Source organism: Vigna umbellata, chromosome 7, assembly GCF_029865625.1.
Source record: "Vigna umbellata cultivar VRB3 chromosome 7, Vumbellata_1.0, whole genome shotgun sequence".
NCBI classification, from domain to species: Eukaryota; Viridiplantae; Streptophyta; class Magnoliopsida; order Fabales; family Fabaceae; genus Vigna; species Vigna umbellata.
The window spans coordinates 23,150,371-23,173,658 of record NC_142171.1 but is presented as its reverse complement, the minus strand read 5'-3'; the positions used below and the strand labels follow the sequence as shown (position 1 = coordinate 23,173,658).

The window sequence follows — 23,288 nt, the reverse complement described above, 5'->3', positions numbered from 1 at the left end:
TTCAAACGACCTCGTTTTTCTTAATTTTTCTTCTTTCAAACTTGCAGAATCGCTCCAAACTCGGAAACATGTCTGGAAACATGTTTACTTCCGAGTTAACACGGAAGCATCGAGAATTTGATAACCGTTAATGATTATTATACAATTATCATCACTAGTATTTTATTTTTTATGACAAAAGTTATTAAATTTTATAATAACTACCTTAAAATCTACAATAAAAATGACATTTTATTGAATAACCGTATTCATAATATGAAAAATGAAAAATTCCTATTGTAGTTTTTTTTTACTTACACAGTCAAATACTTTAAATTTAATTATAATTTGCTAACACGACACTGAATAATCATGTGGCAATTTACTGTTGCCTGATTTCACATGAATGTTAATGCGGTTTAATTGTTCCTTCACTCCCTTCCAGATACCATTAAGATCCCGTAAGACGATCACAATGTTGACGTAGCATAAAAAATAGTAGAGATAGTAGAGAGATTAAAATTGCATGATCATGATATCCGAGATCCAATTTGTGCGAGATTAAAATACATCAAAGCAAAATAGAAGAAATATAGTATTTGAGAGAGTAAAAAGTAAGGCAAAAATTTGCTTGGATCCGAGTGAATCCTATGGAGCAAAATTGCAATTGGTTGAAGTCGCAACAATCGAACATAAAAATTGATGAGCAATAAGAAAAGAGGGGGAAATTGTGGAAAGGGGAGATTAAGAAAGCAAGATGAGAGAAGATTATACAAGTAAAAGTTGTTGTTTATTGATGGATGGACGAATGAATTATGTGATGGCATGGCAGGAAGAAGCAGTTACACGTGGCGTAATACATCGGTACCCTAACGTTTGAAGTTCTTGAGAGAGAGAGAGAGAGGATCTACCAGGCAACGTGGACGAAGGAGTTGAAGATGCGGGAGAAAGCGAGTCTGATGCGGAAAAAGGCGCGAAAGGAGAAGATAGAGGAATCTTGTAGAAAGCTCTGGAGGGCGTGGACGAAGAGATTGAAGCACCGTATGGGCGGAATGTATAGAGTCAGCGGCACAGCGGAGAACGCCACGGCGAACACCAGTTGGAGCATTTTTTTTTTCCTTTTCTTTTCTTTTGGTGAGAGAGAGAGAGAGTGAGAGAGCCACTTTCGATGTGGGATTATAAATGAGTGAAAGGTGGTTAAGATTGTATTTATATTCTGCAAACAAAATATTACGGTGGCAAATCACGTCCTTTTCCTCGTACCAATCCAATTTTTTTTCAAAACTACTTCTTTTATTTCCCTTTTACTATGCTGCTTTATTTCTCGTCTTTTTCTTCTTTGTTTGACAATTGTCTAACTTCTTCAAACAATTTACTTTTTCTTCTCTAGCAATTTAAAAATAATAATTTTCTAGATAAAAATAATTATGCTTCAGAAAAGAAATTTAGGAATTGTTATTTTACCATGTTGGTGTGGAACACGTTTAACTACCTCTACAATGATAGGAGATCGATCATGTTATCCCAAGATGAGAGAATAACAGAAGATATTAAAGATACCAGATGAAGAGCTTAGCAACAGAAAAAAAGAGAGAAGAAAAACTACTTATAAATTAGTTAAAGAGGAAAAATCTAATAGGATAAATTACACTCACTTCGCACATAGCTTCTTCACCTTATATCAGGAAGTCGTTCCGGAACTGTTATCAAAGCAAACATATATTGATTTCTGTTATTATGTTTAAATTTTGAAAATTAACTTTTGGAGGAATAAGGAATAGTAAAACACTTTACATCTCAATACAGAAAATCTAGAATTTGATTGTGCAATTATTGAACAATTTGCATTGCGAGGTAGAATTGTATTGGATTAAATGTAGTGAAATGCTAAGACTATTGACTGAGAAAAAAAAAAGAATGAATATGTCGCTGGTAGAATAGGATTATATTATTTTTATATAAAAAAGATACTTTAGATTGTTAAAATAACTTAGGCGTACGCACCTGCTAGCTAGCTAGATACTCCTGAAAAATATCTCGCGGGACATATTGATTCTTTAAAAAATATTATTAAACTTAATCTCCAAAGAACAATTTGGCCTTTAATTAATTTTCTGTGTTGAATGCATGTTTAATATTAATTTAATCTTAATAAAAATTTTGAAATATTAAGTCAAACGAATAGAAATGAAGATGAAACTATATTGTCTCTCAAGGGCAAAACATGAAAATATTCTATAAGGGTAAATATATTTTTAAATTAATGCAAAAATGTAGTAATCAACGCTCAGATACTTTTTTTTTTCTACGATCGGTCCATGATTGTTAAATAATTTATTACAGGGACCAGCACTCAAATCAGATGCTCATCATTCTGTCATTCAAGCTCGGAATGAAAGAGTAATGACACGATAAATTTTACAGAGTAATCACTTTTATGACACTCCAATACTTCTTATTTCTCTGTATTGTTTTCAAAATTTCAATTATATTTCATAATAATTATGATACAAACATAGTCAAACAAGAATATAAAAACCTTTTCGAATGAAAACTTTTAATTTATTATTACATAGTACTTACATTTTTTATTTTTCTGTACTATTTGTTGAACAGTATTTGAAGTGACAAAAGAGGTTTAACTTTTACTATCCAAGATGTTGGAATGGGACGGATGTATGGGTGTGTCAAAATTATTTTTTATTTTTTTGCTTTAAATCTCATTTATAGAAATGTCGCAAATATGCTCTGTTCTTCACAACACCAAATCTCTTTTTAAAGTTAATCTATACAAATAAAGCTTACATAAAACATTTTCACAAATGAACAAAAAAAAAAATTCTCAACTCCATCAAAATATAGTTATATCATTAACATTTATCACTACATCTTATTGTGAAAGATTGAAATAAAAATACACGATTGAAGTGAATTTCTTAAAGTTAAGAGCAATTAATATTTTTATTTATTATGCGACTTGAAAATTTTTTAATCCGATCATCTGCATATTCATTGCCCAAATTAATTTTACCCATTCTCGTATAAAATTGTCTTTCTCACTTAGTATACCCTGTACCCTGTCAATCCCCATAAAAATACTATCCCGTACAATTTCTTGCCTTTTTTCTTCCATACCACACTCTTCAATAAACCTTGTTTTTCAATAAGAAAACTATTGCCAAGTTGAACTCCAGCATACAGCTGTGATGTAGCTTTTTACCTCATCTTAAACGTTTCATTTTCAGAAAGGAGCGAAAGCAGAAAAATACACGATATGGACGAAATGGATGGATGCCAATTGTCTGAAAAAAACAAAAGATATGGAAGTCTGCATGCATGTCCCTGAATTTGACGTTAACGGGTATTAACAGATGTTGTATACAACATGATCATGGGAATGTATTCTTCTTGTCTCATACAAGTATGCAACGAACCTATTTCAAAAATATTTTATCTGCGCATACGAAAGTGAACTATGTACACTGAATAATAAAAGGGGGGAAAGAGTGATATACCGCTACAAGCCTACAATAGAGTTCGTTGCAACTCAAGGAGAAGATATGCATGCTAGCAACTTGCGGCAAAGCTGTTGTAACTCAAGAGAAGGATCTGACGAAGATATGGTTGAGAGTACAGACCTGGCTTCTAATAGTCCAACAGATATGTTTTCCAAAATCACATCTTCGCTGGCCATAAGTGATGCTATGAGCTTCGCACCTGCTATCCTTTCCTGTTGAACATTAAAAATGCATAAACATAATACGACATTTTCTCACACGTTATGAGAAATAATACGGCTACACTCAAATTCAAAAGAAAGCCGTATCAGCTTTCTTACTTGTCCACTTTATACCAAGCTGTCATCCATTGCCTTTCTCCCAACATTTTGATTACCACAATTCTACTGGTTACCTTCCTTTTAATTTCAATAAATATTTTCCACACCAATAAATATAAATAAATAGTCTCTGTGTTTTACACTGTCAATACATACATACATAGAAATTAAATTAAAATAAACTTCAGATTGAAATTTAATGCGACTTTATTTGCCTCAATTCAACAAGGATATTATTGAAATTATGGGGTTTTATAAAGTAGTGAGGGCAAAGGACAAAAGAGAGAGTGGTCACTGAGTTCATGACTTTATTCAATAGTGTGTTTTCCAGTTCAATGATAAGAAATAAAGCTCAAACCCTTACTTATAGACTAAACAGTAATCTAAATTAAAATTAAACAAGGAGACAAATCATGAGATAAAAATAGGGAAACTATTCCTAACAGATAATCTAAATACATGGAAAACCAGTTTTGAGATATAATTGAAGTCCTAAGATACTCATAAACATCATGAAGATAAAATATTAGGGTTAAATATGTTTTTAATCCCTAAACTTAGACGCAAAATTAGAATTCACATTTGTCCAAAACTTTAATACATTTTGGTCTCTAAACCTTAGAAATGAATGAACATAGTCCTTTTAACCCAAAGATATTAATTTTTTTGGACTTGTTACGGTGTTCCAGGCTGACATTTGAATTGGAACGTTTCAATTGGTATAAAAGACTCAAACACCATACTAAAACCGTGTTTAACACGTCAAAAAAATTTATCGAAATTGGATTAAGAGGACTATATCTATTAATTTTTCCAGTTTAGAAACCAAACTATATCAAAGTTTAAAATAATGAATTCTAATTTTGCATCAAAGTTTAGGAAATAAAAACATATTTAACCCTACAATATTGATTCTAACATGTTTCATTATTTCAGCTATATGCTAACAGATATGACAGTCTAATAAAATTACAATGGTGAGTGGGTGATACAATTTACCTGTGAAGCTTGCTATAAATATTTGACAACATTCAAAACGCCAACAAAAAAGAACACAACCATAAATTTTTATTGTCAAATATTATGGTACCAAAGTCGATAAAATTCTTTTTAAGTGACCTAGTAATTAGTTTCAATCCACGATTAAGCCACCTACCAACAATATGGTCAATACACCAAACCCAAGATGCAGCAAGTAGATAGATAAGAAACTTGTGTAAAACTATTAATTCTGATAAATTTACATATATGTTAACATTGATTATCAGAAGAACATATGTAGCATTATTAATGGTGAATGACAAAGGTAATTTACCTTGTCTGACTCCTTCCTTAGGGCTTTTAGGGCAATTCTGAGAAGGTCAGATGCATAGGGAAGAACTGCAGATCTTAAATGATAGACAGCTGAAAATAGAACCTGGGTGCATGCTGCTCTAATCTCTGACTTCGTTTCAAACTGTTAGCCAAATATAGTTAGTTTCATAACTAATCAAGATTGTTGAAGTTTCAAAAACTAAAACTCTAGTAAACGAGTACTATCAGGCAAATGTGATCTTAATATGCACTGTTACCTCAAGAGATTGAAGGAGAAAAGGAATAACTTGTGCTGCAAAGGGCTTCTTGCAAGATTCAGGTATCTTCTGGCAAGTGCTAATGAGAACATTACCCATACACAGACGAAAAGAGAGAGAAACTGAAGCAGGAACAAATTCCGAGTTTTCATCCCCAAACTCAGGAGTTGAAGTTCGTTCATTCTTGTAGTTAAAGAACTGATTGATCACATAGCTGACAACAGACTTCCCTGCAGCAGAAGACTCAAAAGAACTGAGATGAAGTCACATTCAACTAACCTGGAGCATCAAGCTTAAAATTCACTAAAACACATCAATAATACCTTCTTTTCCAAGGGCCCTAATTTTGCCAGGCATGGAAGTGATTGATTCCTTAGCTTGTAGTTCAGCACATATCATTAGTGCTAGACAATCAATGCATCCGTGTTGTGCTTTAGAAACTGAGAGAAAACGTAATCATCACAATTAGATTTGGTTCAAATAAAATTGAAAGAAACTTAGAAACAAAATTCTTACAAACCTGAATCAGCGTTCAGACAAGGCCATAACAATACAGTTTCAATCATCTCTCTGATTGCATACATTGAACGATGAGAGAGTGTCTCCCATCCTCTGACCTGTAAATCCAAAAACGGCACCTTATTGCCAGCCAAATTGATGCAGAAAATGCCAGAAACTGAAACAAACTAGTAAAAAGCACCAAAAAATCTAAATAATGATGGGGGGAAATATTTACCACAAGTGATGTGCAGATTGAAAATAAACAGGTCTTTATCTTCAGTATATTCTTAGAGGCAACAGCTCCGTCTAATATGGAGCTAACAAATGGGAGCAGAACCTAAAAAATCAGAAAGCATAGAAAGGTTGAAGGGACATTTTAATAAATATAAACTGCCAATAGGTTACAACTAATAAGGTTTACTGTGGTGCCAGATTCAGATTAGATGTCAGTCATAAAGAGAAGAAACAAGGATTATTATAAGAATATGTAATTGATTATCGAAAACTGGCAGAACTAAGAACTGCATCAAAACAAAAATTATAATAGTATTGAAGAATTTCATCTAAAACTCAATTATGTTGTAAAGTAGTACAGGTGTAAGTAGTTCAAGTTAGGTCGAGTTTAATCTAATTTCCAACCAAACCCAATTAAATTTAGTTGGGTTGGGTTTACCTCTTTTTATTTAACAACTCAATCCAATTATAATCGGGTCAGTTTGGGTCATTGGTTGAATAATTTAAAAATATTATTAACTTTTAAGAAATATCACAACATAAATATTTTCAATGTTTCTTAATATTTATAAGGCATAAACAATATTTATAACAAATTTATAAATAATATTCATATTATAAAATCATTTTTGTAGTAAATTAATAGGACAAATAATATTTTTATTACATATTTATGTAGTTGGATTAGGTCGGGTTTATTAGGTTTGGAATTCGAACCCGTTACCCAACTCAACCAATTTTAATTGGGTGCACAAAAACGTCCAAACCCAACCCAACCCAGAAAAATGCAATTGGATTGGGTTAGAAAGGATTGCAGGTTAGGTGCAACCGGCTTACACCCTAATAATGTAGTATACAAGACAGTGTAAAGAAAAACTCAAACTGAAATGTAAATAAAACCAAGGTTGTTCTCGTGGATGTCTTTCCTGTAAAATTCCAGGGTAGAGGGGGATTGGGAAGAGAACATTACTTGTGGATGAATGCGTCCACACAGCTCAGCAGAGAGCTTCTGAACATCTTCAAATTCAAACTCACAAAAAGCCCTGAAACAAATGAATAAAGGACATATGCATCAGGCTCCTGTAATGTTTAGTTGAAGGAGACAGGCTATGTTCTTCAAGGACCAACCTGTTTAGAAGGAAAGCAGCGATACAATCACAATCAATATCAGTGTTTCTGTTTGCTGCATCTACCTCGCAAGGAAGAAATATACACAGTTTGTAATAACTTCAGAAGAAAAACTCAATGAATTAAACGAAAAATGATACAATGTCTGATCTGACAAACATAGTAGTTAATGTTCGATGCTCAAGAACATGAGATTGTATTAGGATTGGAGTCCAGAATCATGACTGTATAAAACTAACAACCTTAACAATGAATTGTTTAGTGGTAAGACTTCTTTTGTCTACCTTTTAGTTTCATCTATGCGAAATATCAGTTACTACTAGTATAGTTTTAAGCACCTTGAGCAGATGAACTTCTGACAACATTGGCAAGGAAGAGAGAATTTAAAAAATTCTAAGTGGCCGTATTGTCTCAGTCCATCCGTCATTCTTTTAACTACAGTCTACAATACAAGTCTACTAAGTGTTGGATCATTTAGGGACACATTTAAACAAAGTAGCAGAATATCCACAAAATGTAAAAGTAGAGTCCATATTTAACATCTTACAGTGTCAAACTAAACTAGAACAAGATTTTATTATACGAAGGAATCACATAGTAGTTAAGTTTTGCATCCAACTTTTGGAAACATTAAAAAACCACAGTAATCTTAATTCAATGGGCTCAGCAACCAAATTCTAGATGTGCCTTAGTCTTGAGCAAATAGAAACAGGAACAAAATCTGATTCCATGAGCTTTAAATTTGCACATCAGAAGATTAGATAAACAGGTTTTAATACCAGGTAAAACAGAATGGATAACTGTTAACAAAAGAAAAAATAATGAAAAAGCAAACCTCTAAAAGAGAAGATCTGCATGTGGAAAAAAAAAAGGTAGCAGACTCTATAAATCCTTGACATGCGAACAATAATTGGGCAATGGTAGAATCAATATAGCCATCAAGAGAATCAGGCAGGCAGATACAAGGCAGAAATATATACCATGGATTATGTTTTTACTGAGATGCCCATACATAATTGATGAATTGAGGTCGTTGAAAGTTTTCAAGGGAAGAATTTTAATTATGAGCAAAGGGCAAAGATGCTCGAACAGAGATAGCTGCATTTCTTCAAATTCTTCACTTGTGTAGGTTCTTTGCTCCCATCTTGATACGAAACTTTCACCAATCCTGCAGCAGAATTGAAAATGTATCACGAAAGAAATTATCACCAACAAATTAAATAATTGCACAAGTCTTTGTGCCACATTACATTTAGTGATTACACATCCATTGTCAATGCATTTAGTTTACACTAGAATTTTCCCACTTTTGAGACAATTATATAGACACATTCACTCTGATGACAGAATATAAGGACAAAAAGATTTTAATATTATAATAATCCAAATGAAGACACAGTATGATATTATGAATGAGATTAGCATGTCCCATTTGACTCAAATAAACACTTTTACACACTGGAAATATTGTATATGACCATGATAAATCTCGTACAATCATTACACACTACAATCATATTAGAAAGAAACTGAAGCAGAAATAAAACTTTGATCACTTGGCCAGTAATAATGCATATATTGTGCACTTCATGTGGATAAGTGATGAATAGAAAAGCCAAGGGGCAACATTCGTATGAGAAAAGAAAACCAACCATAAATTATTAGTCATCATAAACTTGACAGCTGTCCCAAAACAAACAAAAAAAATATGCAATACAACCAGGACAAATATATCAGTAGGAAGGACCGTTTCTCAAATGTAGACTTAAAACACTGCTGTTCCTTGAATTACAATAGAACAAATGTAGACATTCCAAACAACAAAGTAATGTCAAGCCACTGTAAAGTCCGGTGCTGTAATTACATAAATTGTGTTTGAAGAGAGATGGAAAGAGTTACTAATGCATCCTAATTTACCAAAGAAAAACTATTATGATAAATCAAAACCAACCATAAAATAAGAGCATAATTCTTCATTATCTTTTCATGCTTTAACAGCTTGGCTAATAAGATCAGAAAAAATTATGGATTCCTTAAGTCTTTGACTTCTATAACACACCAGCCAACCAAGCAACATTCCACACTGAGACCATGCCTTTCAGCTCAATAAACTAGAGCATAATTCAAATATCTTCTTTGAACTCTCAATCAATGTGGAATGCATCAGGTTATCATCCATTGGATTTAAAAGTTCTTATGAAGTGAATTTTCATTGTATCCAGTATTTGTCACAAGCACACGGGTCTTTGGTTCTGCAGTTAAGGCTCTTGAGATCAAAATTATAAATAAGGGGAAAACATAACAGCTATAATATTTGGTTTAAGGATCAAAGATAACATTTGATATTTAAAACATTGTACTTCATATACTCACTGCTTCTGGTCTCTAACATGCAACATAACATGATGCAATACAAGATCAGCAACAGTTGCCAAGTTTTCACTTATATAACTCAAGAATTTGACAATAGTTGCATTTGATGGATTTGCAAACATCTTGTCAACCAGTGGTCCGATTAAAAGGTTCCAGTCTTGAACCTGATAATATTGGAAATAACAAATTAGAATATTTTTTGTTAGTGTTGATTCCTGTACTGAAAATACATTTATTGGAGTATATTTTTTAATTGATAACAGTAAACCAACATATTTACATAAAATGCAAGTGTACATGGTTAAGCCACAGGTGAACATGTAAAGGGAAACAGATATACCAAAAGTAATAAACAGTCACCATCAATTAAAAAAAACGGCCAAACCTGAACTCTTCAAGAACTGAGCTTAGAGTAAGAAAGACAATGGTAACCCCGTACCCAATAGCTTAAACTTTAGCTTGCTTTGGTTCTTAACATGGGCAAGAGCAACTTCTACCAAATACTAAGAGTTTTCTTGTAGCCTCCCCAAATCATCATAGAATTTAACTTTAACCAGGTCATGAGGGCTAGTACTATGTCATTGTCCATGATTTGAGAACAAAGGGTTTCAACGTAAGGGAGAATATTAGAGATAAACAATCACTCTTAGGTATACATACATTGCTTTTAGGATTATTTGGGTTCCAGTAGCACATCACTTCAGAAATTAGCAGTCTTTAAATGTTGAAATAATCTATTACTATTTATCACAAATATTAAGTCTTAAAAAGTCTACAGTTCCCATCCCATTAACGAACTTGACCTAAGCAAAAATTACATCAGTCATTTATTTCCATTTTCTTGGTCATATTTCCACATAGAAAGAAAAAGAAGCAATTCCCACATTTAAAAAACAAAAACAAAAGGAGAGAGAAAGCAAAACAGGTAATGGCCGTAAGTTATAACCGTTTATTGGAATGCAGGACATGCACTCTGAAAAGGTATATAGTTGCAGTCATTGATTGGAAAGTCAATGGTTGTAATTGTGACAGAATACATATGCATGACAAATAATGAGTTAAAATATCAGTAGTAATTTTCCTATCAACAGTTATAATTCAATGCATTTACTCTGAACCTTAGAGTGAACCAAATCCTACAGCCATACATAATTTCTCAATCTACCATCTTACACTTTTAGACCATACTGGAACCAGTTTGAGTAATCGGTCAGTATCCAACTTTGACCCTGACACCAGATAAAAAAAATGAGAACATAATAAATGCAGTATTTTTAACATAAAACGGATGTGGATAAACAAGAAACAGATATTACAAACTGTTCAATTAAACAAGAAACAGATATTACAAACTGTTCAATATTTACAGTCACAGTGGTGAACAAGGAAAAGTATAAGAAATTATCACAATTTGAAGTGGACCCTATAATGTAATTATGTACATGTACTTTGATGTGCATCTTGAAAATATAACACATTAAAGTGATATGTAGTTATGCATATTGCGCAGTATTATGCATCCTTATATTATATGCCAGTGAAAATCAGCTAGCACTATTAAGAATTTGGTGATCTTACACTATTGCTTCAACAGCAGAATGTGATTTTCATATTTACAATGTCTGGATAGTGCATGATCTTGAACAATTTCAAAGGAAGCGGCCATTACTTTCCATATTAAACTGTGTTAGAAAACTTGATGAACTTTAGTTTTAGGAGATACAGATGTGAAAAAGCTGATTGAAATTGGTATGGAATTTTACAAACAAAATTATCCACAAATCTATGGTATCAAATGCCACTTGAGAAGTTGTTAAACAACATAAAACTAATCCACTGATAGTATTACACAGCAGTCAATAAATGCTCAACCTATATTCGATAAAGGTTAATATAAAATACAGAACTATGCAATGAAATTTCAAACAGTGATGGAAGTAGGGAAAAAAAGTACCTTCATCTCCATCGGACTGTGGAAAGTCTAGGCTTATACTGGTATTGCTACAAGGATAAGAAGGTAAAATTTTAGCCAAGAATGAATGATATCTTCACCTATAAAAAATTATTAGATTTTGAACTCCAACTCTAGAAACAGTTTCTATAAGTTGAGCTCCAAACTTTAGAGGCCCAGTAGAAGGAGCAAAGGAAAGGTGACATACCTAAGACAGTCAAGAAACAAGAATATGACTTCAATTCTCTGGTTGTGATGTTTGAGGACCTCAATGATGGAATCACTAGCAATTGATTGTCTCTCATCTGAAGAGTAGACAAGACCAACCAGTGCAGGCAAGTACAATGAAGGGTCTGCAAAAGTAATTCACCAATAAAAATTGTCACACGCATTTGTAAAATTTTTGTGACAAGATATTTTCTAGATCACCGTAACAAATATGGAAATAAAGTGAAAACATTATGGCTTAAAAAAATGCGCAACTCATTAAAGGAGAGGAGCACAACAAATAAAGACAATGAAGGAATCATTTCAAAGAGAAAAAAAAGTAAAGGAAATGCAAAGAAGCCACCTATAAGTTAAAGCTATTAGATGCAAGCTTATAAATTGCTTTAATCACACATCTTAAACACACCTTGTAACCTCCTGATATAAAGCTCTATAGACTTTATGTGAGAATAAAACATAGGCCACCAATAGTTTTTGCTTTAAATTAAAATTAAAAACCAAAAAGATGGTGCTTAACAATTGGGAAAAGAAGGTTCAGCACCACATCAAGAACCAATCATCCATAAAGCTCCAGCCAATACAAGACCCGCTAATACTTGCCAATTTATATAAGAAATCTGTATAAAAAAAAATGACACTTTACATTTCAGTTTTAATGCTAACCTATCATTGGAAGTAATTTGGATGCCTGTTCACGAATCATAATTTCTTCATCTCCAAGCCGCTCTAGCAATTTGTTGGCTATATCTTGCCTAAAATACACATTTCAACAAATAAATATACAACAACTAAAAACTGGTATAACAACATAAGCGTCATACCTAGCAGAACAAGACATTAAACTTTGTGATTTTGATGATATACGTAGGACTTCTGATATAACATCCATAGCATTTCTTCTCTGGGAAATGTTTCCAGAAGAAAGGCGCTTCAGAACTTCCATAAGACAGTGATCATCTTTGCTCCTGGAGAATCCTTATATGTATAAGTTCTAAATTTAAAAGAAAAGATTTTAGACTTAAAAAGTGTTTTTAGTCAGTATCATAAGAGAAAGAATAAAATGACTACATTGAACAGTATTCTCCTATCAACATAACAACAGCTCTAGCTGTACCATCCCGCTCATCTAAAAGGTGTAGCAGAAAAGGAATCACACTATTTGCCTTCCTACTGTCAGCAAGTGCATCTTCTTGTGAGTAATCTGGCCTCAGAATGATAGCCTTGAATATTGAAACAACTCCAGCTATAACATCCTCATCAGTGCAATTAAGCTACAGAAAAAAGAGGAAAGGTATAAATGCTCAATTTTCAAACTGGTAAGGAAATCTAGACACAAATTACCAAATCACAGTTTGATTAATCATTGACTTCTAAATACATCATAACTAAAAAATATGTCGATAATAAGCAATGCACGAACTATAGTTCTATGCCAATATGCAGCATAACCCAGGTTACACATAACAGATGGCAATGCCTGTATCAAATATGTGAACTTAAAGTTGTAAAACATCAAGTACATCTGGACTCAGTTTGTAAAATTAAAAACAGTACTCTGCCTTGACAGAGCATCATTGGTAAACAAACAATGTTAATTAACTATGGAATGGTTAGAAAAACAAATGTCAGATTCAACCGACAGTTACTGCTGAAAATAACAGCATTGATCTTTCTATCAGATGAAAGGACATTATTACTGTATTAAAGGCACTGCAAAATCCACGTCAACATGTCATTCAAGTTCAGAACTAAGAAAAGGCTATAATAAAAATACTAATAGATGGTATCCTTGTTCTAACTAAAATTGAGTGCTAAACCTGATCCATGCAAGGGAAAAAAAATTGATTTTGAAGGAGAATGAATATAACACATTCATTCGCATGATTAAATGGTTGTGTAACACTTTTGTTTAAAAATATATCTGCAATATATTTCCCCAAGAAGGCCTCAATTAGAGGTACCTGTGGTACTAGAATGCGTGAGATATTCATCCCAAACTCCGACACTGTGCTTTCAAATCTCTTGATATCCAGACGTCCCAAAAGCAGGCATAAACAATTCAAAAAGAACTTTCTGGTCTCCAACCCACCATCATTGTTGTCAATATGGCCACCACCAGTGTGGTTGTCCATATAATACTGCAATTTGCATGGACATCAGAAACAAAAATAATTTCAGCACGCACAATCATATGAAACCAGAAATAATTGAGTTATCATGTCAGCATATCAAATATATTATCACCTACTGACCTTTTTCTGATTAATTTGAATTGATGTATCTCTAGCTAGTAACAGTTACAAACTCACCATAAGATATGCTCAAATCTAAGTAAAACGCACCACAAAACTGGTGGTGAATGGAGATATCGTTGAGTATATTTTACAGAGTTAATATGAGACTGTCGCTTCACAAAGTGCTAAATAAAATGTATGCCACAAACACTCTTACTTACCACAAGACTGCCAAAAATTGCACAAGAGACACTATCCAGATAGTCAAAGGAAAATTCCCTTTTATATATGCCGTAAGTTAAAGCCTAAATATCTATACAATATGATGAAGTCAGACAGCATATATTTTTCTTAGCAGAAGTGCTAAAACAAGAACAATTTTATCACCCCTCGCAACATCAAATAGAGACACCTTGCCATCCATATCAACTGGGACATAAGGTGGTTGCTCAAATTACTTCAAGACATCATTATAAATATATAGCTACTCTGTACTGTATATAACCTGGATGCCAGACATATACTGGTCCAACAGTTCCTTGTAATGCTGCGAGAACTTCTTATCTTCCAGGTGTAGTAGCACACTATAATGCTTCCAGCAAGAACAGAGCAGTAAATCTCCAGTCTTCAGAGCATTAGAATCAGTCTTCAATGCCGCAGACAAAGAAAAATTATGGTCCATAGAAAACTAGTAAGTGACTGAATTGAATATCAAATAGACAAAAAAAAAACGTATTGATTCCAGAACCTGCCTCTAGTTGAAAGGATCCGTGGTGATTCTTTATCTCCTGCAGCCATTTAAGAACTTGTTCCAAGCCTTTGGCATGTAAAAAACGACTTTTCCTGCTCCACTGTAATGTAGAGTTGAATATTAAACAACTGAATAAGTTCAGTGCAAAGTTCAACAGAAAGCAACAGGAAGAAGTTACAGCTTGAACCATCTTTTTTACATTCTTGTCACATATGCATGCTCATAGCAGTAATTTTGTATGCCAGTTAGAATTCAGTTACAAGTTTGTGTCTGATTATACTTTCTGCAGAAGCAATGAGTTCCCATCACAAAATTGAAGATAGTTTTACCTTAGTTGCCCCTCTGAAAAGGAACATTGAAAAAGGGTTAATCATGAACCTAAAATCAGGACAGGTTTTGTTTACCAAATTCAATGTAACAGGAAATGTTGCCATAGCTGACCGTCTAAAAGTCTTATTCACAATGTAGTTAAATAATGCCATCACTTTCTAATGTTTTCTTATTCAATATGATTTTCCTCATAGTATATCACAGTTGCATATGATGAATATATCAATCAAAGAATTAAGAACAAAGACCGTATAACTTACAGAAAGGAGTCTTCGAACCAAACAAATAATGTCATCTAAATGATGCCACAGAGTAAAGTCCCTTTCGATCATTGACATAAAAAATTTTGAATCCAATTTCTCCTTCTTGTCAGTAGTAGGAGAATGTACAAAAGTAATTGCCTGATCTTTTGCTCTAGCATTTAACTTCAACTTTTTATTGTCCGCCATTTTTGTTAATGCTCCCGAAAGGGACAAAAAACAATCAGCCGCAGACACTCCAAGGCGAGATGGCAACTCAAAACCATCCTGCAAAGTACTGAAAAGCCAGTGGTCAGATAATGAAAAATTGAGGAATAATCACTGAATTAATAAAAGAACATTATAATGATACCATCCACAAAAAAACAAATGGGAGAGATATGGGCTTGACATTATTGGTAAAATAAATGGGTACAATGCTGCAACAGGAAACATGAAAAGATGAATTTATGAAGAGGAGCAGCTGTGCACAAGTGAGACTTATCATTGAACACATTTATAATCAATCAAACGCCTCTAGCCAACAATGGTAGCTCCTGACAGTATCAGGACTCAAGCCTATAAAGAGAGCGGGGTATTTAGATGAATGTTTGAATATACAATGTAAGACATATATACGTTTACATAACATACAATAATATAAAAGACAATTATCTTGATAACTACACTAGTCCAATGCTGAATGCACACGGGAAAAATCTACCACTAAACAACATGAACATCCGTTTACATTACACTTTGAAACAAGAGATGCATGAGAAAGAACAATACCTTCCTTTATTAACAATACTGGCCAAATCCGGAAGACAAGAGGAGAGTATCTTCAACAAATCTCCATACCTCTCCCGTATCCCTAACAAACACAAGTTAATTAATTAATCCAAATGAATTGAAAATAAAAAGGTTTCCTATTTCCAAATATGTTCTCTGTCATACTTGAGTTGAAATAGCGAGAGTGAAAACTAGTGTTAGAATAATTATTAAGTCTACCTATAATTAGTGTAGCAGGGCCTAAAGTAGGTAGTTGTGTGTTGGGTTATCTATAATGATTGTTCCTAGCAGTCTAGGACAATCTCTTCATCTTCCATCAATCTATTGTACCAGAGTTTATCTATATAAATAAGAGAACTGAGAAGGGTCTTCTAAGCCCTTCAAAACTATTTTTCTCAGTTTTAGATCTCAAGTTGGTATCAGAGCAGGTTCATCCTGCTCTGGTTTCTGTCCTGGGTTGTCCACCAGCACTGTCACTGTTGTTTGCATCTGTCCGGTGCCGTTCGCCGTTGTCCGCGGCTGTCTCGCCACTATCTGCAGCTGTCAACTGCAGTTTGTAGTTCTTCAACTTGGTTGTCTGCCACCTCGCATTTGTCCGCTGCTGTCCACCGCCGTTCGCCGCCGTCTGCCACCGTCCGCCGCCGTCCGCCGTCACTGTTCCGTCCGGCGACCACTGGATCTGGTTCGCCTCTTCACGCGACAGCCAACCCCACCGGTGGGTTCGCCTGATTCTCCTCCACGCGCCGCCTCTTTGTGCGCTGCGAACAGGCGCGTGCTGTCCACGCGCCGCCCTCTGCTCACCGGAAAGTCGCCGCGCCACCTCCATAGCTGTCGCCCTCTGCTCCTCTGTCCGTTCTGCCCCTCAAAATATTACTTTGGTATGTCCAGAAGCTCCCCTTTAAAAAAACCCTAAGACCCCCCTAGGGTTTTTTGGTTCTTCACGGTTTTTCTGGTTCTTCACGGTTTTTCTGGTTCCTTCTCCTCTTTTTATCAAAGAATGGCGTCTGGAAGTGCTCTTTCTTTCTCTGGAAGTCCCTCAATCACTTCCGAAAAGCTAAACGGAAAGAATTATCTATGTTGGTCTGCTGCTGTAGAAATGTGGTTCCTTGGTCAAGGACATTATGACCACCTCGAGCAGGATGGAAGCCAAGTACCTTCTGACAAAGCTGAACAATGGAGCTAAACTTTCCAAACCAAGCACGTGGTGATTGCTTGAGCCCATATAGAGATCGGTTCAATTTACAAACCATACCAGACTCCCCCTGAGCAACAAACCCTGGAGGTTGCTCCATATAAACTTCTTCCTCAAGATCACCATGGAGAAAGGCATTTTTGATATCCAACTTCCCCCGGGAAAAAAGGCTGTTGGTTGTCGATGGGTATATGCAATTAAAGTCGGCCCTAATGGTAACATTGATAGGCTCAAAGCCCGGCTGGTTGCAAAAGGGTACACTCAGGTTTATGCTCTTGATTATTGTGACACCTTTTCTCCCGTGGCAAAGATGACTACCATTCGATTGTTCTTTGCAATGGCAGCCATTCGTCATTGGCCACTTCATCAGTTGGATATCAAAAATGTCTTTCTCCATGGTGATCTTGAGGAAGAAGTTTATATGGAGCAACCTCCAGGGTTTGTTGCTCAGGGGGAGTCTGGTATGGTTTGTAAATTGAACCGATCTCTATATGGGCTCAAGCAATCACCACGTGCTTGGTTTGGAAAGTTTAGCTCCATTGTTCAAAAATTTGGGCTAAAACGCAGTGAAGCAGATCATTCAGTCTTTTATTATCATTCGTCTCCCGGGAAATGTGTTTACTTGATAGTATATGTTGATGATATAGTTATTACAGGAAATGATACTGCTGGAATATCTCAATTGAAGGAGTATTTGTGTAGACATTTCCAAACCAAGGATCTTGGGAGCCTCAAATACTTCCTAGGCATTGAAGTAGCTCAGTCAAAAGATGGAGTTGTAATCTCCCAAAGGAAGTATGCTCTGGATATTTTGCAAGAAACAGGCATGATTGATTGTAGACCTGTTGATAGCCCTATGGATCCAAATCAAAAATTAACAACAGAAGAAGGTGAATTATTCCCCGACCCGGAGAGATATAGGAGGCTAGTTGGAAAACTAGCCTATCTCACTATTACAAGGCCGGATCAATCTTTTGCAGTTGGAGTGGTTAGTCAGTTTATGCAAGCTCCATGTGTTGGCCATTGGAATGCTATCATTCGCATTCTAAGGTATGTGAAAAAGGCTCCCGGGCAAGGGCTCTTATATGAAGAAAAAGGAAGTCTTCAGGTATCAGGATATTGTGATGCTGATTGGGCAGGTTCTCCTATTGATAGACGATCTACTACTGGATATTGTGTTTTCCTTGGAGGAAACATTATCTCATGGAAAAGTAAGAAACAAAATGTAGTGGCTCGATCAACAGCTGAGGCTGAATATAGGGCAATGGCTTCATTAACATGTGACTTATATGGGTGAAGCAGTTCCTTCAAGAGCTTAACTTCTGTGACATAGATGTATTGTGATAACCAAGCTGCTCTTCACATTGCATCAAATCCAGTGTTTCACGAGAGAACCAAACATATAGAAATTGATTGTCATTTTGTTCGCGAAAAATTATTGTCAAAAGAAATTTGTACTGAGTTTGTTGGATCAAATGACCAACTCGCAGATGTGTTGACTAAGTCGTTAAGGGGACCTCGGATTGAGTTTATTTGTTCCAAGCTTGGTAGATACAATTTGTATGCTCCAACTTGAGGGGGAGTGTTAGAATAATTATTAAGTCTCCCTATGATTAGTGTAGCAGGGCCTAAAGTAGGTAGTTGTGTGTTGGGTTATCTATAATGATTGTTCCTAGCTAGGACAATCTCTTCATCTTCCATCTATCTATTGTACCAGAGTTTATTTATATAAATAAGAGAATTGAGAAGGGTCTTCTAATCCCTTCAGAACTATTTTTCTCAGTTTTAGATCTCAAGTACTAGAAACTCACCACTTAACATGGATTGATGAGCGGAACTTTCAAATTCAACTAGATTCCGAAGAAGGAGGCACCAACCAAGCAACAAGTAGCGGTCGTGCACGTGCTTTCTGGCAACGACGCCAGCGAGAGCCTCGGCAACGGGTTGGAAAAGAAGCTCGTCCTGGAAGAGCCAGTTCAACAGAAGCATAGCTTGGTCACCATGCTTGGACTTTAACACCTGGAAACACGAAAAACACATCGTAACGAAGAGAAAGCAGAATCCGAAATAAACAAATTGAGGAGGAGAAAATGCATACGCTGTCGATGATTGGAAGAAGGACTTGGTCGAGGGAAGAATTATTGGTCGCAGCGTCGGCAACGTAGCTGTGGAAAAACCAGAGAGAGTCTTCGAGGGAAACGAGTGAAGTGTGCGAGCGCGAAGAATGTGAGGAGAGGCGAGAAATAGAGTCGTGAAGCTTCTTAGGACGGGAAGTGAGAAGAGAAGTGATGGCACGTGCGAGCGTGACGGAGACGATGGACTCGCGTTGTGGCTCCGATTTCCACAGCAACTCTTCTTCTCCCTCCATTCTTCTCTATGCCTACTACCTTGGTGTCAAGTTTACACTTATTCAACTGAACCAGACGACGTCAATGAACTGAATGTCATGTCAGTTTTTGTTTATTTTTTCATATTTGGGCCTAATGTAGGCCCAAAAGGAAAATAAGATGTGACGCAGCGTGTTGGTCCCGTTTCACTGCCGTCTGTAATGCTCCCTCCGCAGAGTGACTGCAGAGACATTTGCAAGGTGCTGGTGTGTCTAACACATTCAAGGTTACTCCCCAAGGGTCTTCAACTCCATGCATACGTTATCAAATTAGGGTTTGAAGCTCTTCCATTGGTTTGCCATCATTTGATCAACTTCTACTCCAAAACTAACCTTCCTCACTCCTCGCACAAACTCTTCGATTCCTTTCCCCAGAAGTCCGCCACCACATGGAGCTCCGTCATCTCCGCCTTCGCCCAGAACGACCTCCCCCACCTCGCCCTCCGCTTCTTCCGTCGCATGCTCCGCCACGGCCTCCTTCCCGACGACCACACCCTACCCACCGCCACAAAGTCCTGCGCCGCCCTCTCGTCCCTCCCCACCGCCCACTCCCTCCACGCCCTCGCCATAAAAAGCGCCAACCACTTCGACGTGTTCGTTGGAAGCTCCCTCGTCGATATGTACGCTAAATGCGGCGAAATAAACAACGCGCGCAAGGTGTTCGACGAAATGCCTCATAAAAACGTTGTCTCCTGGAGCGGCCTGATATATGGATACTCCCAATTGGGTCTCGATGAGGAGGCTTTGAACCTCTTTAAATGTGCTTTGCAGCAGGATTATGATATTCGAGTTAATGATTTTACATTGTCTAGTGTTTTGAGGGTTTGTAGTGCTTCCACTTTGTTTGAGTTGGGCAAGCAAGTGCATGGATTGTGCTTTAAGACGAGTTTTGACTCGTCCTGCTTTGTGGCTAGTTCATTGATCTCGTTGTACTCCAAGTGTGGAGTTGTGGAAGGGGGTTACAAAGTTTTTGAGGAGGTGAAGGTTAGGAACCTTGGCATGTGGAATGCGATGTTGATTGCGTGTGCTCAGCATGCTCACACGGGGAAAACGTTTGAGCTGTTTGAAGAGATGGGGAGTGTCGGGGTGAAGCCGAATTTCATCACGTTCTTGTGTCTGCTTTATGCGTGCAGCCATGCGGGGTTGGTGGAGAGGGGGAAGCATTACTTTGGGTTGATGAAGGAGCATGGGATTGAACCCGGATCGCAGCATTATGCAACCATGGTCGATTTGCTTGGTCGTGCTGGGAAGTTGGATGAAGCGTTTCGGGTGATTGAGGGCATGCCTATGGAGCCAACGGAATCTGTTTGGGGGGCTTTGTTGACTGGGTGCAGGATTCATGGGAACACTGAATGGGCTTCATTTGTGGCTGATAGGATTTTTGAGATGGGTGCTGTAAGTTCTGGGATTAATGTCTTGCTTTCTAATGCTTATGCTGCTGCTGGGAGATGGGAGGAGGCGGCGAGAGCGAGAAAAATGCTGAGGGATCAGGGAATAAAGAAAGAAACTGGTTTGAGTTGGGTGGAGGAGGGTAACAGGGTTCATACATTTGCTGCTGGGGATAGGTCTCATGGGAAGACCAAGGAAATTTATGAGAAGTTGGAGGAGCTGGGAGAGAAAATTGCGAAAGCTGGGTACGTTGCAGACACGTCTTTCGTGTTAAAAGAAGTGGACGGAGATGAGAAGAGTCAAACTATAAGGTATCATAGTGAAAGGTTGGCCATAGCGTTTGGACTTATTACTTTTCCTCAGGAGCGACCTATCAGAGTGATGAAGAACTTGCGTGTTTGTGGTGATTGCCACACTGCCATCAAGTTTATTAGCAAATGTACCGGAAGGGTAATCATTGTGAGGGATAATAACCGGTTCCATCGATTTGAGGAGGGAAAATGTACATGCGGAGATTATTGGTGATGATGGCAAGGTGATAAATAACATGAGAGTCACTGAACAAATCAAATTATTTTCAGTGGCAGAGGAGGAACAGAGTAGCATCAACTCTCAACTTGTCTTTTGCTATCTCGCCGCGTATAGATCGTGGTAATTTTGAATCTTTTTTATATTTATTTATTTTTTTGCCGTTGCAGATAACGTGATGGGAGGGAAAAGGGAAGCCTATATAGTACTGTACTCATACCCCACGAAGAACTCCAAAAGCAATTTGAATACCATTCTTGAGACTATCAATTGTTGCATTTACAAAACCTAGTGTGTTATATGACAACCTAATTTGCACTTTTGTAGATGTTCCAGGGTATGACAACCTTCAAATATAAAGACATAGATAAGATGCGTGAATGTGAGAAGTAGCAGTTTTGATGGCGCTTCTGATTACTCAGTTGACTTCTCCATACCATTTTGATTGAGGTTGGAACATCAATGACATGCCAGCCAAGTCGCAAGTTTAAATTGTCATGGCCGGCAAGTTTTTGTGATGCTCCTCTGCCAAAGTTGACGTCTGTCGATACCTGTGATCTGAGTTTTTTTCTTGCTCTTAATGCTTTGGCCTGAGATATAGACTGGTTATATAGTTATGATATATGGATTTTAGTTTCAGCATACTGTGTGTTGTGTGTTCATCTAAAGTGTAAGGCATAGCTATGTTTAGCTGCTCTAATAACGATTATGTAACGGATCTGACATCTCCTTGTATGTATATTCTTGGCGGAGCTTCATGGTTAATTAAGGGAGTTTTGACTCCTTTAAATTTTTTTACATAAATTAGTATATAAATAAAAGTATTTTTTTAATTTTACTAAATTATATATATATATATTATATATATAATATATATATATATATATATGACAGTGAAATAGTGAAGGGTCCAAGGAGGTGAGTGGGTGGGAGAAAAAATTCCAGAAGGAGAATTTCAATCTTTCGAAATGACTTTTTCGGAAAGCACTTTCTAACTATTTTTTCCGAAACTTACACCAGATATCTTTCCGGAAGAGACTAAACAATACTTTTACGACTTTAATTTTCCGGAAATATAGATTACGTTTCTGGAAACAAAAAAATCATTTTCTACTTACCTGCACATTTCAGTAATTGTATATGCATAACTCATACCTCAATAATATTCCTGTCACAAATCACCAGCACATCTCCGGGACCTAGCAAGCACCTCCCCAAAATAAAATGAACATGGGTAAAAATGGAATTTTAAAAAATAATGGAGTGTAGCTAGAAATTGATGGGTGCAGAAAGCAATATCCATGAGTTCATTGCAGTTGGCCCATATAGTTTTGACGTAGCCCCAAATATGAACCGGGTGTTACTCCCTCCACCACATTTTCTCCCTCCACCTCCCCAATTTTATTACATATTTTTTGAATTACAAAACTAACATTTTATAATTACACAAATAACCTTTTTATTTTTTAATCCTAATTATTTACTTTAACCCTAAAATTTATCTTTCTACCTCTTCTCACCCACCTCCCAACCCTCTCAGATTCTCACCCAAATTCCATCACATTTGTTTATCATCTTCCATTTTTCCTCACAAGGTTAGTGATGATATTTTGATTTTTTTTTTAAATGTAATGCATATATCTC

General features: G+C 36.2%; 2 protein-coding genes across 3 annotated transcripts; one reads left to right on the top strand and one right to left on the bottom strand.

Moving 5' to 3' along the window:
• Positions 1-3,267: 3,267 nt before the first annotated feature.
• On the bottom strand, positions 3,268-19,717 carry LOC124840984 (uncharacterized). 2 transcript variants are annotated; one of them, XM_047317367.2, is made up of 23 exons: positions 19,440-19,717; positions 19,153-19,360; positions 16,150-16,231; positions 15,379-15,655; positions 14,790-14,888; positions 14,543-14,683; positions 13,765-13,941; positions 12,872-13,074; positions 12,625-12,768; positions 12,467-12,555; positions 11,784-11,928; positions 11,579-11,625; positions 10,798-10,853; positions 9,625-9,788; positions 8,232-8,419; positions 7,252-7,312; positions 7,094-7,166; positions 6,125-6,226; positions 5,909-6,005; positions 5,712-5,828; positions 5,389-5,618; positions 5,133-5,273; positions 3,268-3,709 (listed from the first exon to the last, which is right to left on the bottom strand). In XM_047317367.2, the coding sequence occupies exons 1-23, from the start codon at positions 19,707-19,709 to the stop codon at positions 3,527-3,529; spliced, it is 3,294 nt and encodes a 1,097-aa protein (XP_047173323.1). In that variant the 5' UTR covers positions 19,710-19,717; the 3' UTR covers positions 3,268-3,526. The 2 variants fall into 2 exon arrangements, with proteins under 2 accessions (XP_047173323.1, XP_087951695.1); XM_088095569.1 differs by lacking the exons at positions 19,153-19,360; positions 19,440-19,717 and having other exon boundaries at positions 15,379-15,645; positions 16,150-16,218.
• Positions 19,718-19,886: 169 nt separating this feature from the next.
• Positions 19,887-22,413, top strand: LOC124841417 (putative pentatricopeptide repeat-containing protein At5g52630). The gene is made up of 2 exons (XM_047317718.2): positions 19,887-21,767; positions 21,972-22,413. The coding sequence occupies exon 1, from the start codon at positions 19,890-19,892 to the stop codon at positions 21,639-21,641; it is 1,752 nt and encodes a 583-aa protein (XP_047173674.1). The 5' UTR covers positions 19,887-19,889; the 3' UTR covers positions 21,642-21,767; positions 21,972-22,413.
• The last annotated feature ends 875 nt before the right edge of the window (positions 22,414-23,288 follow it).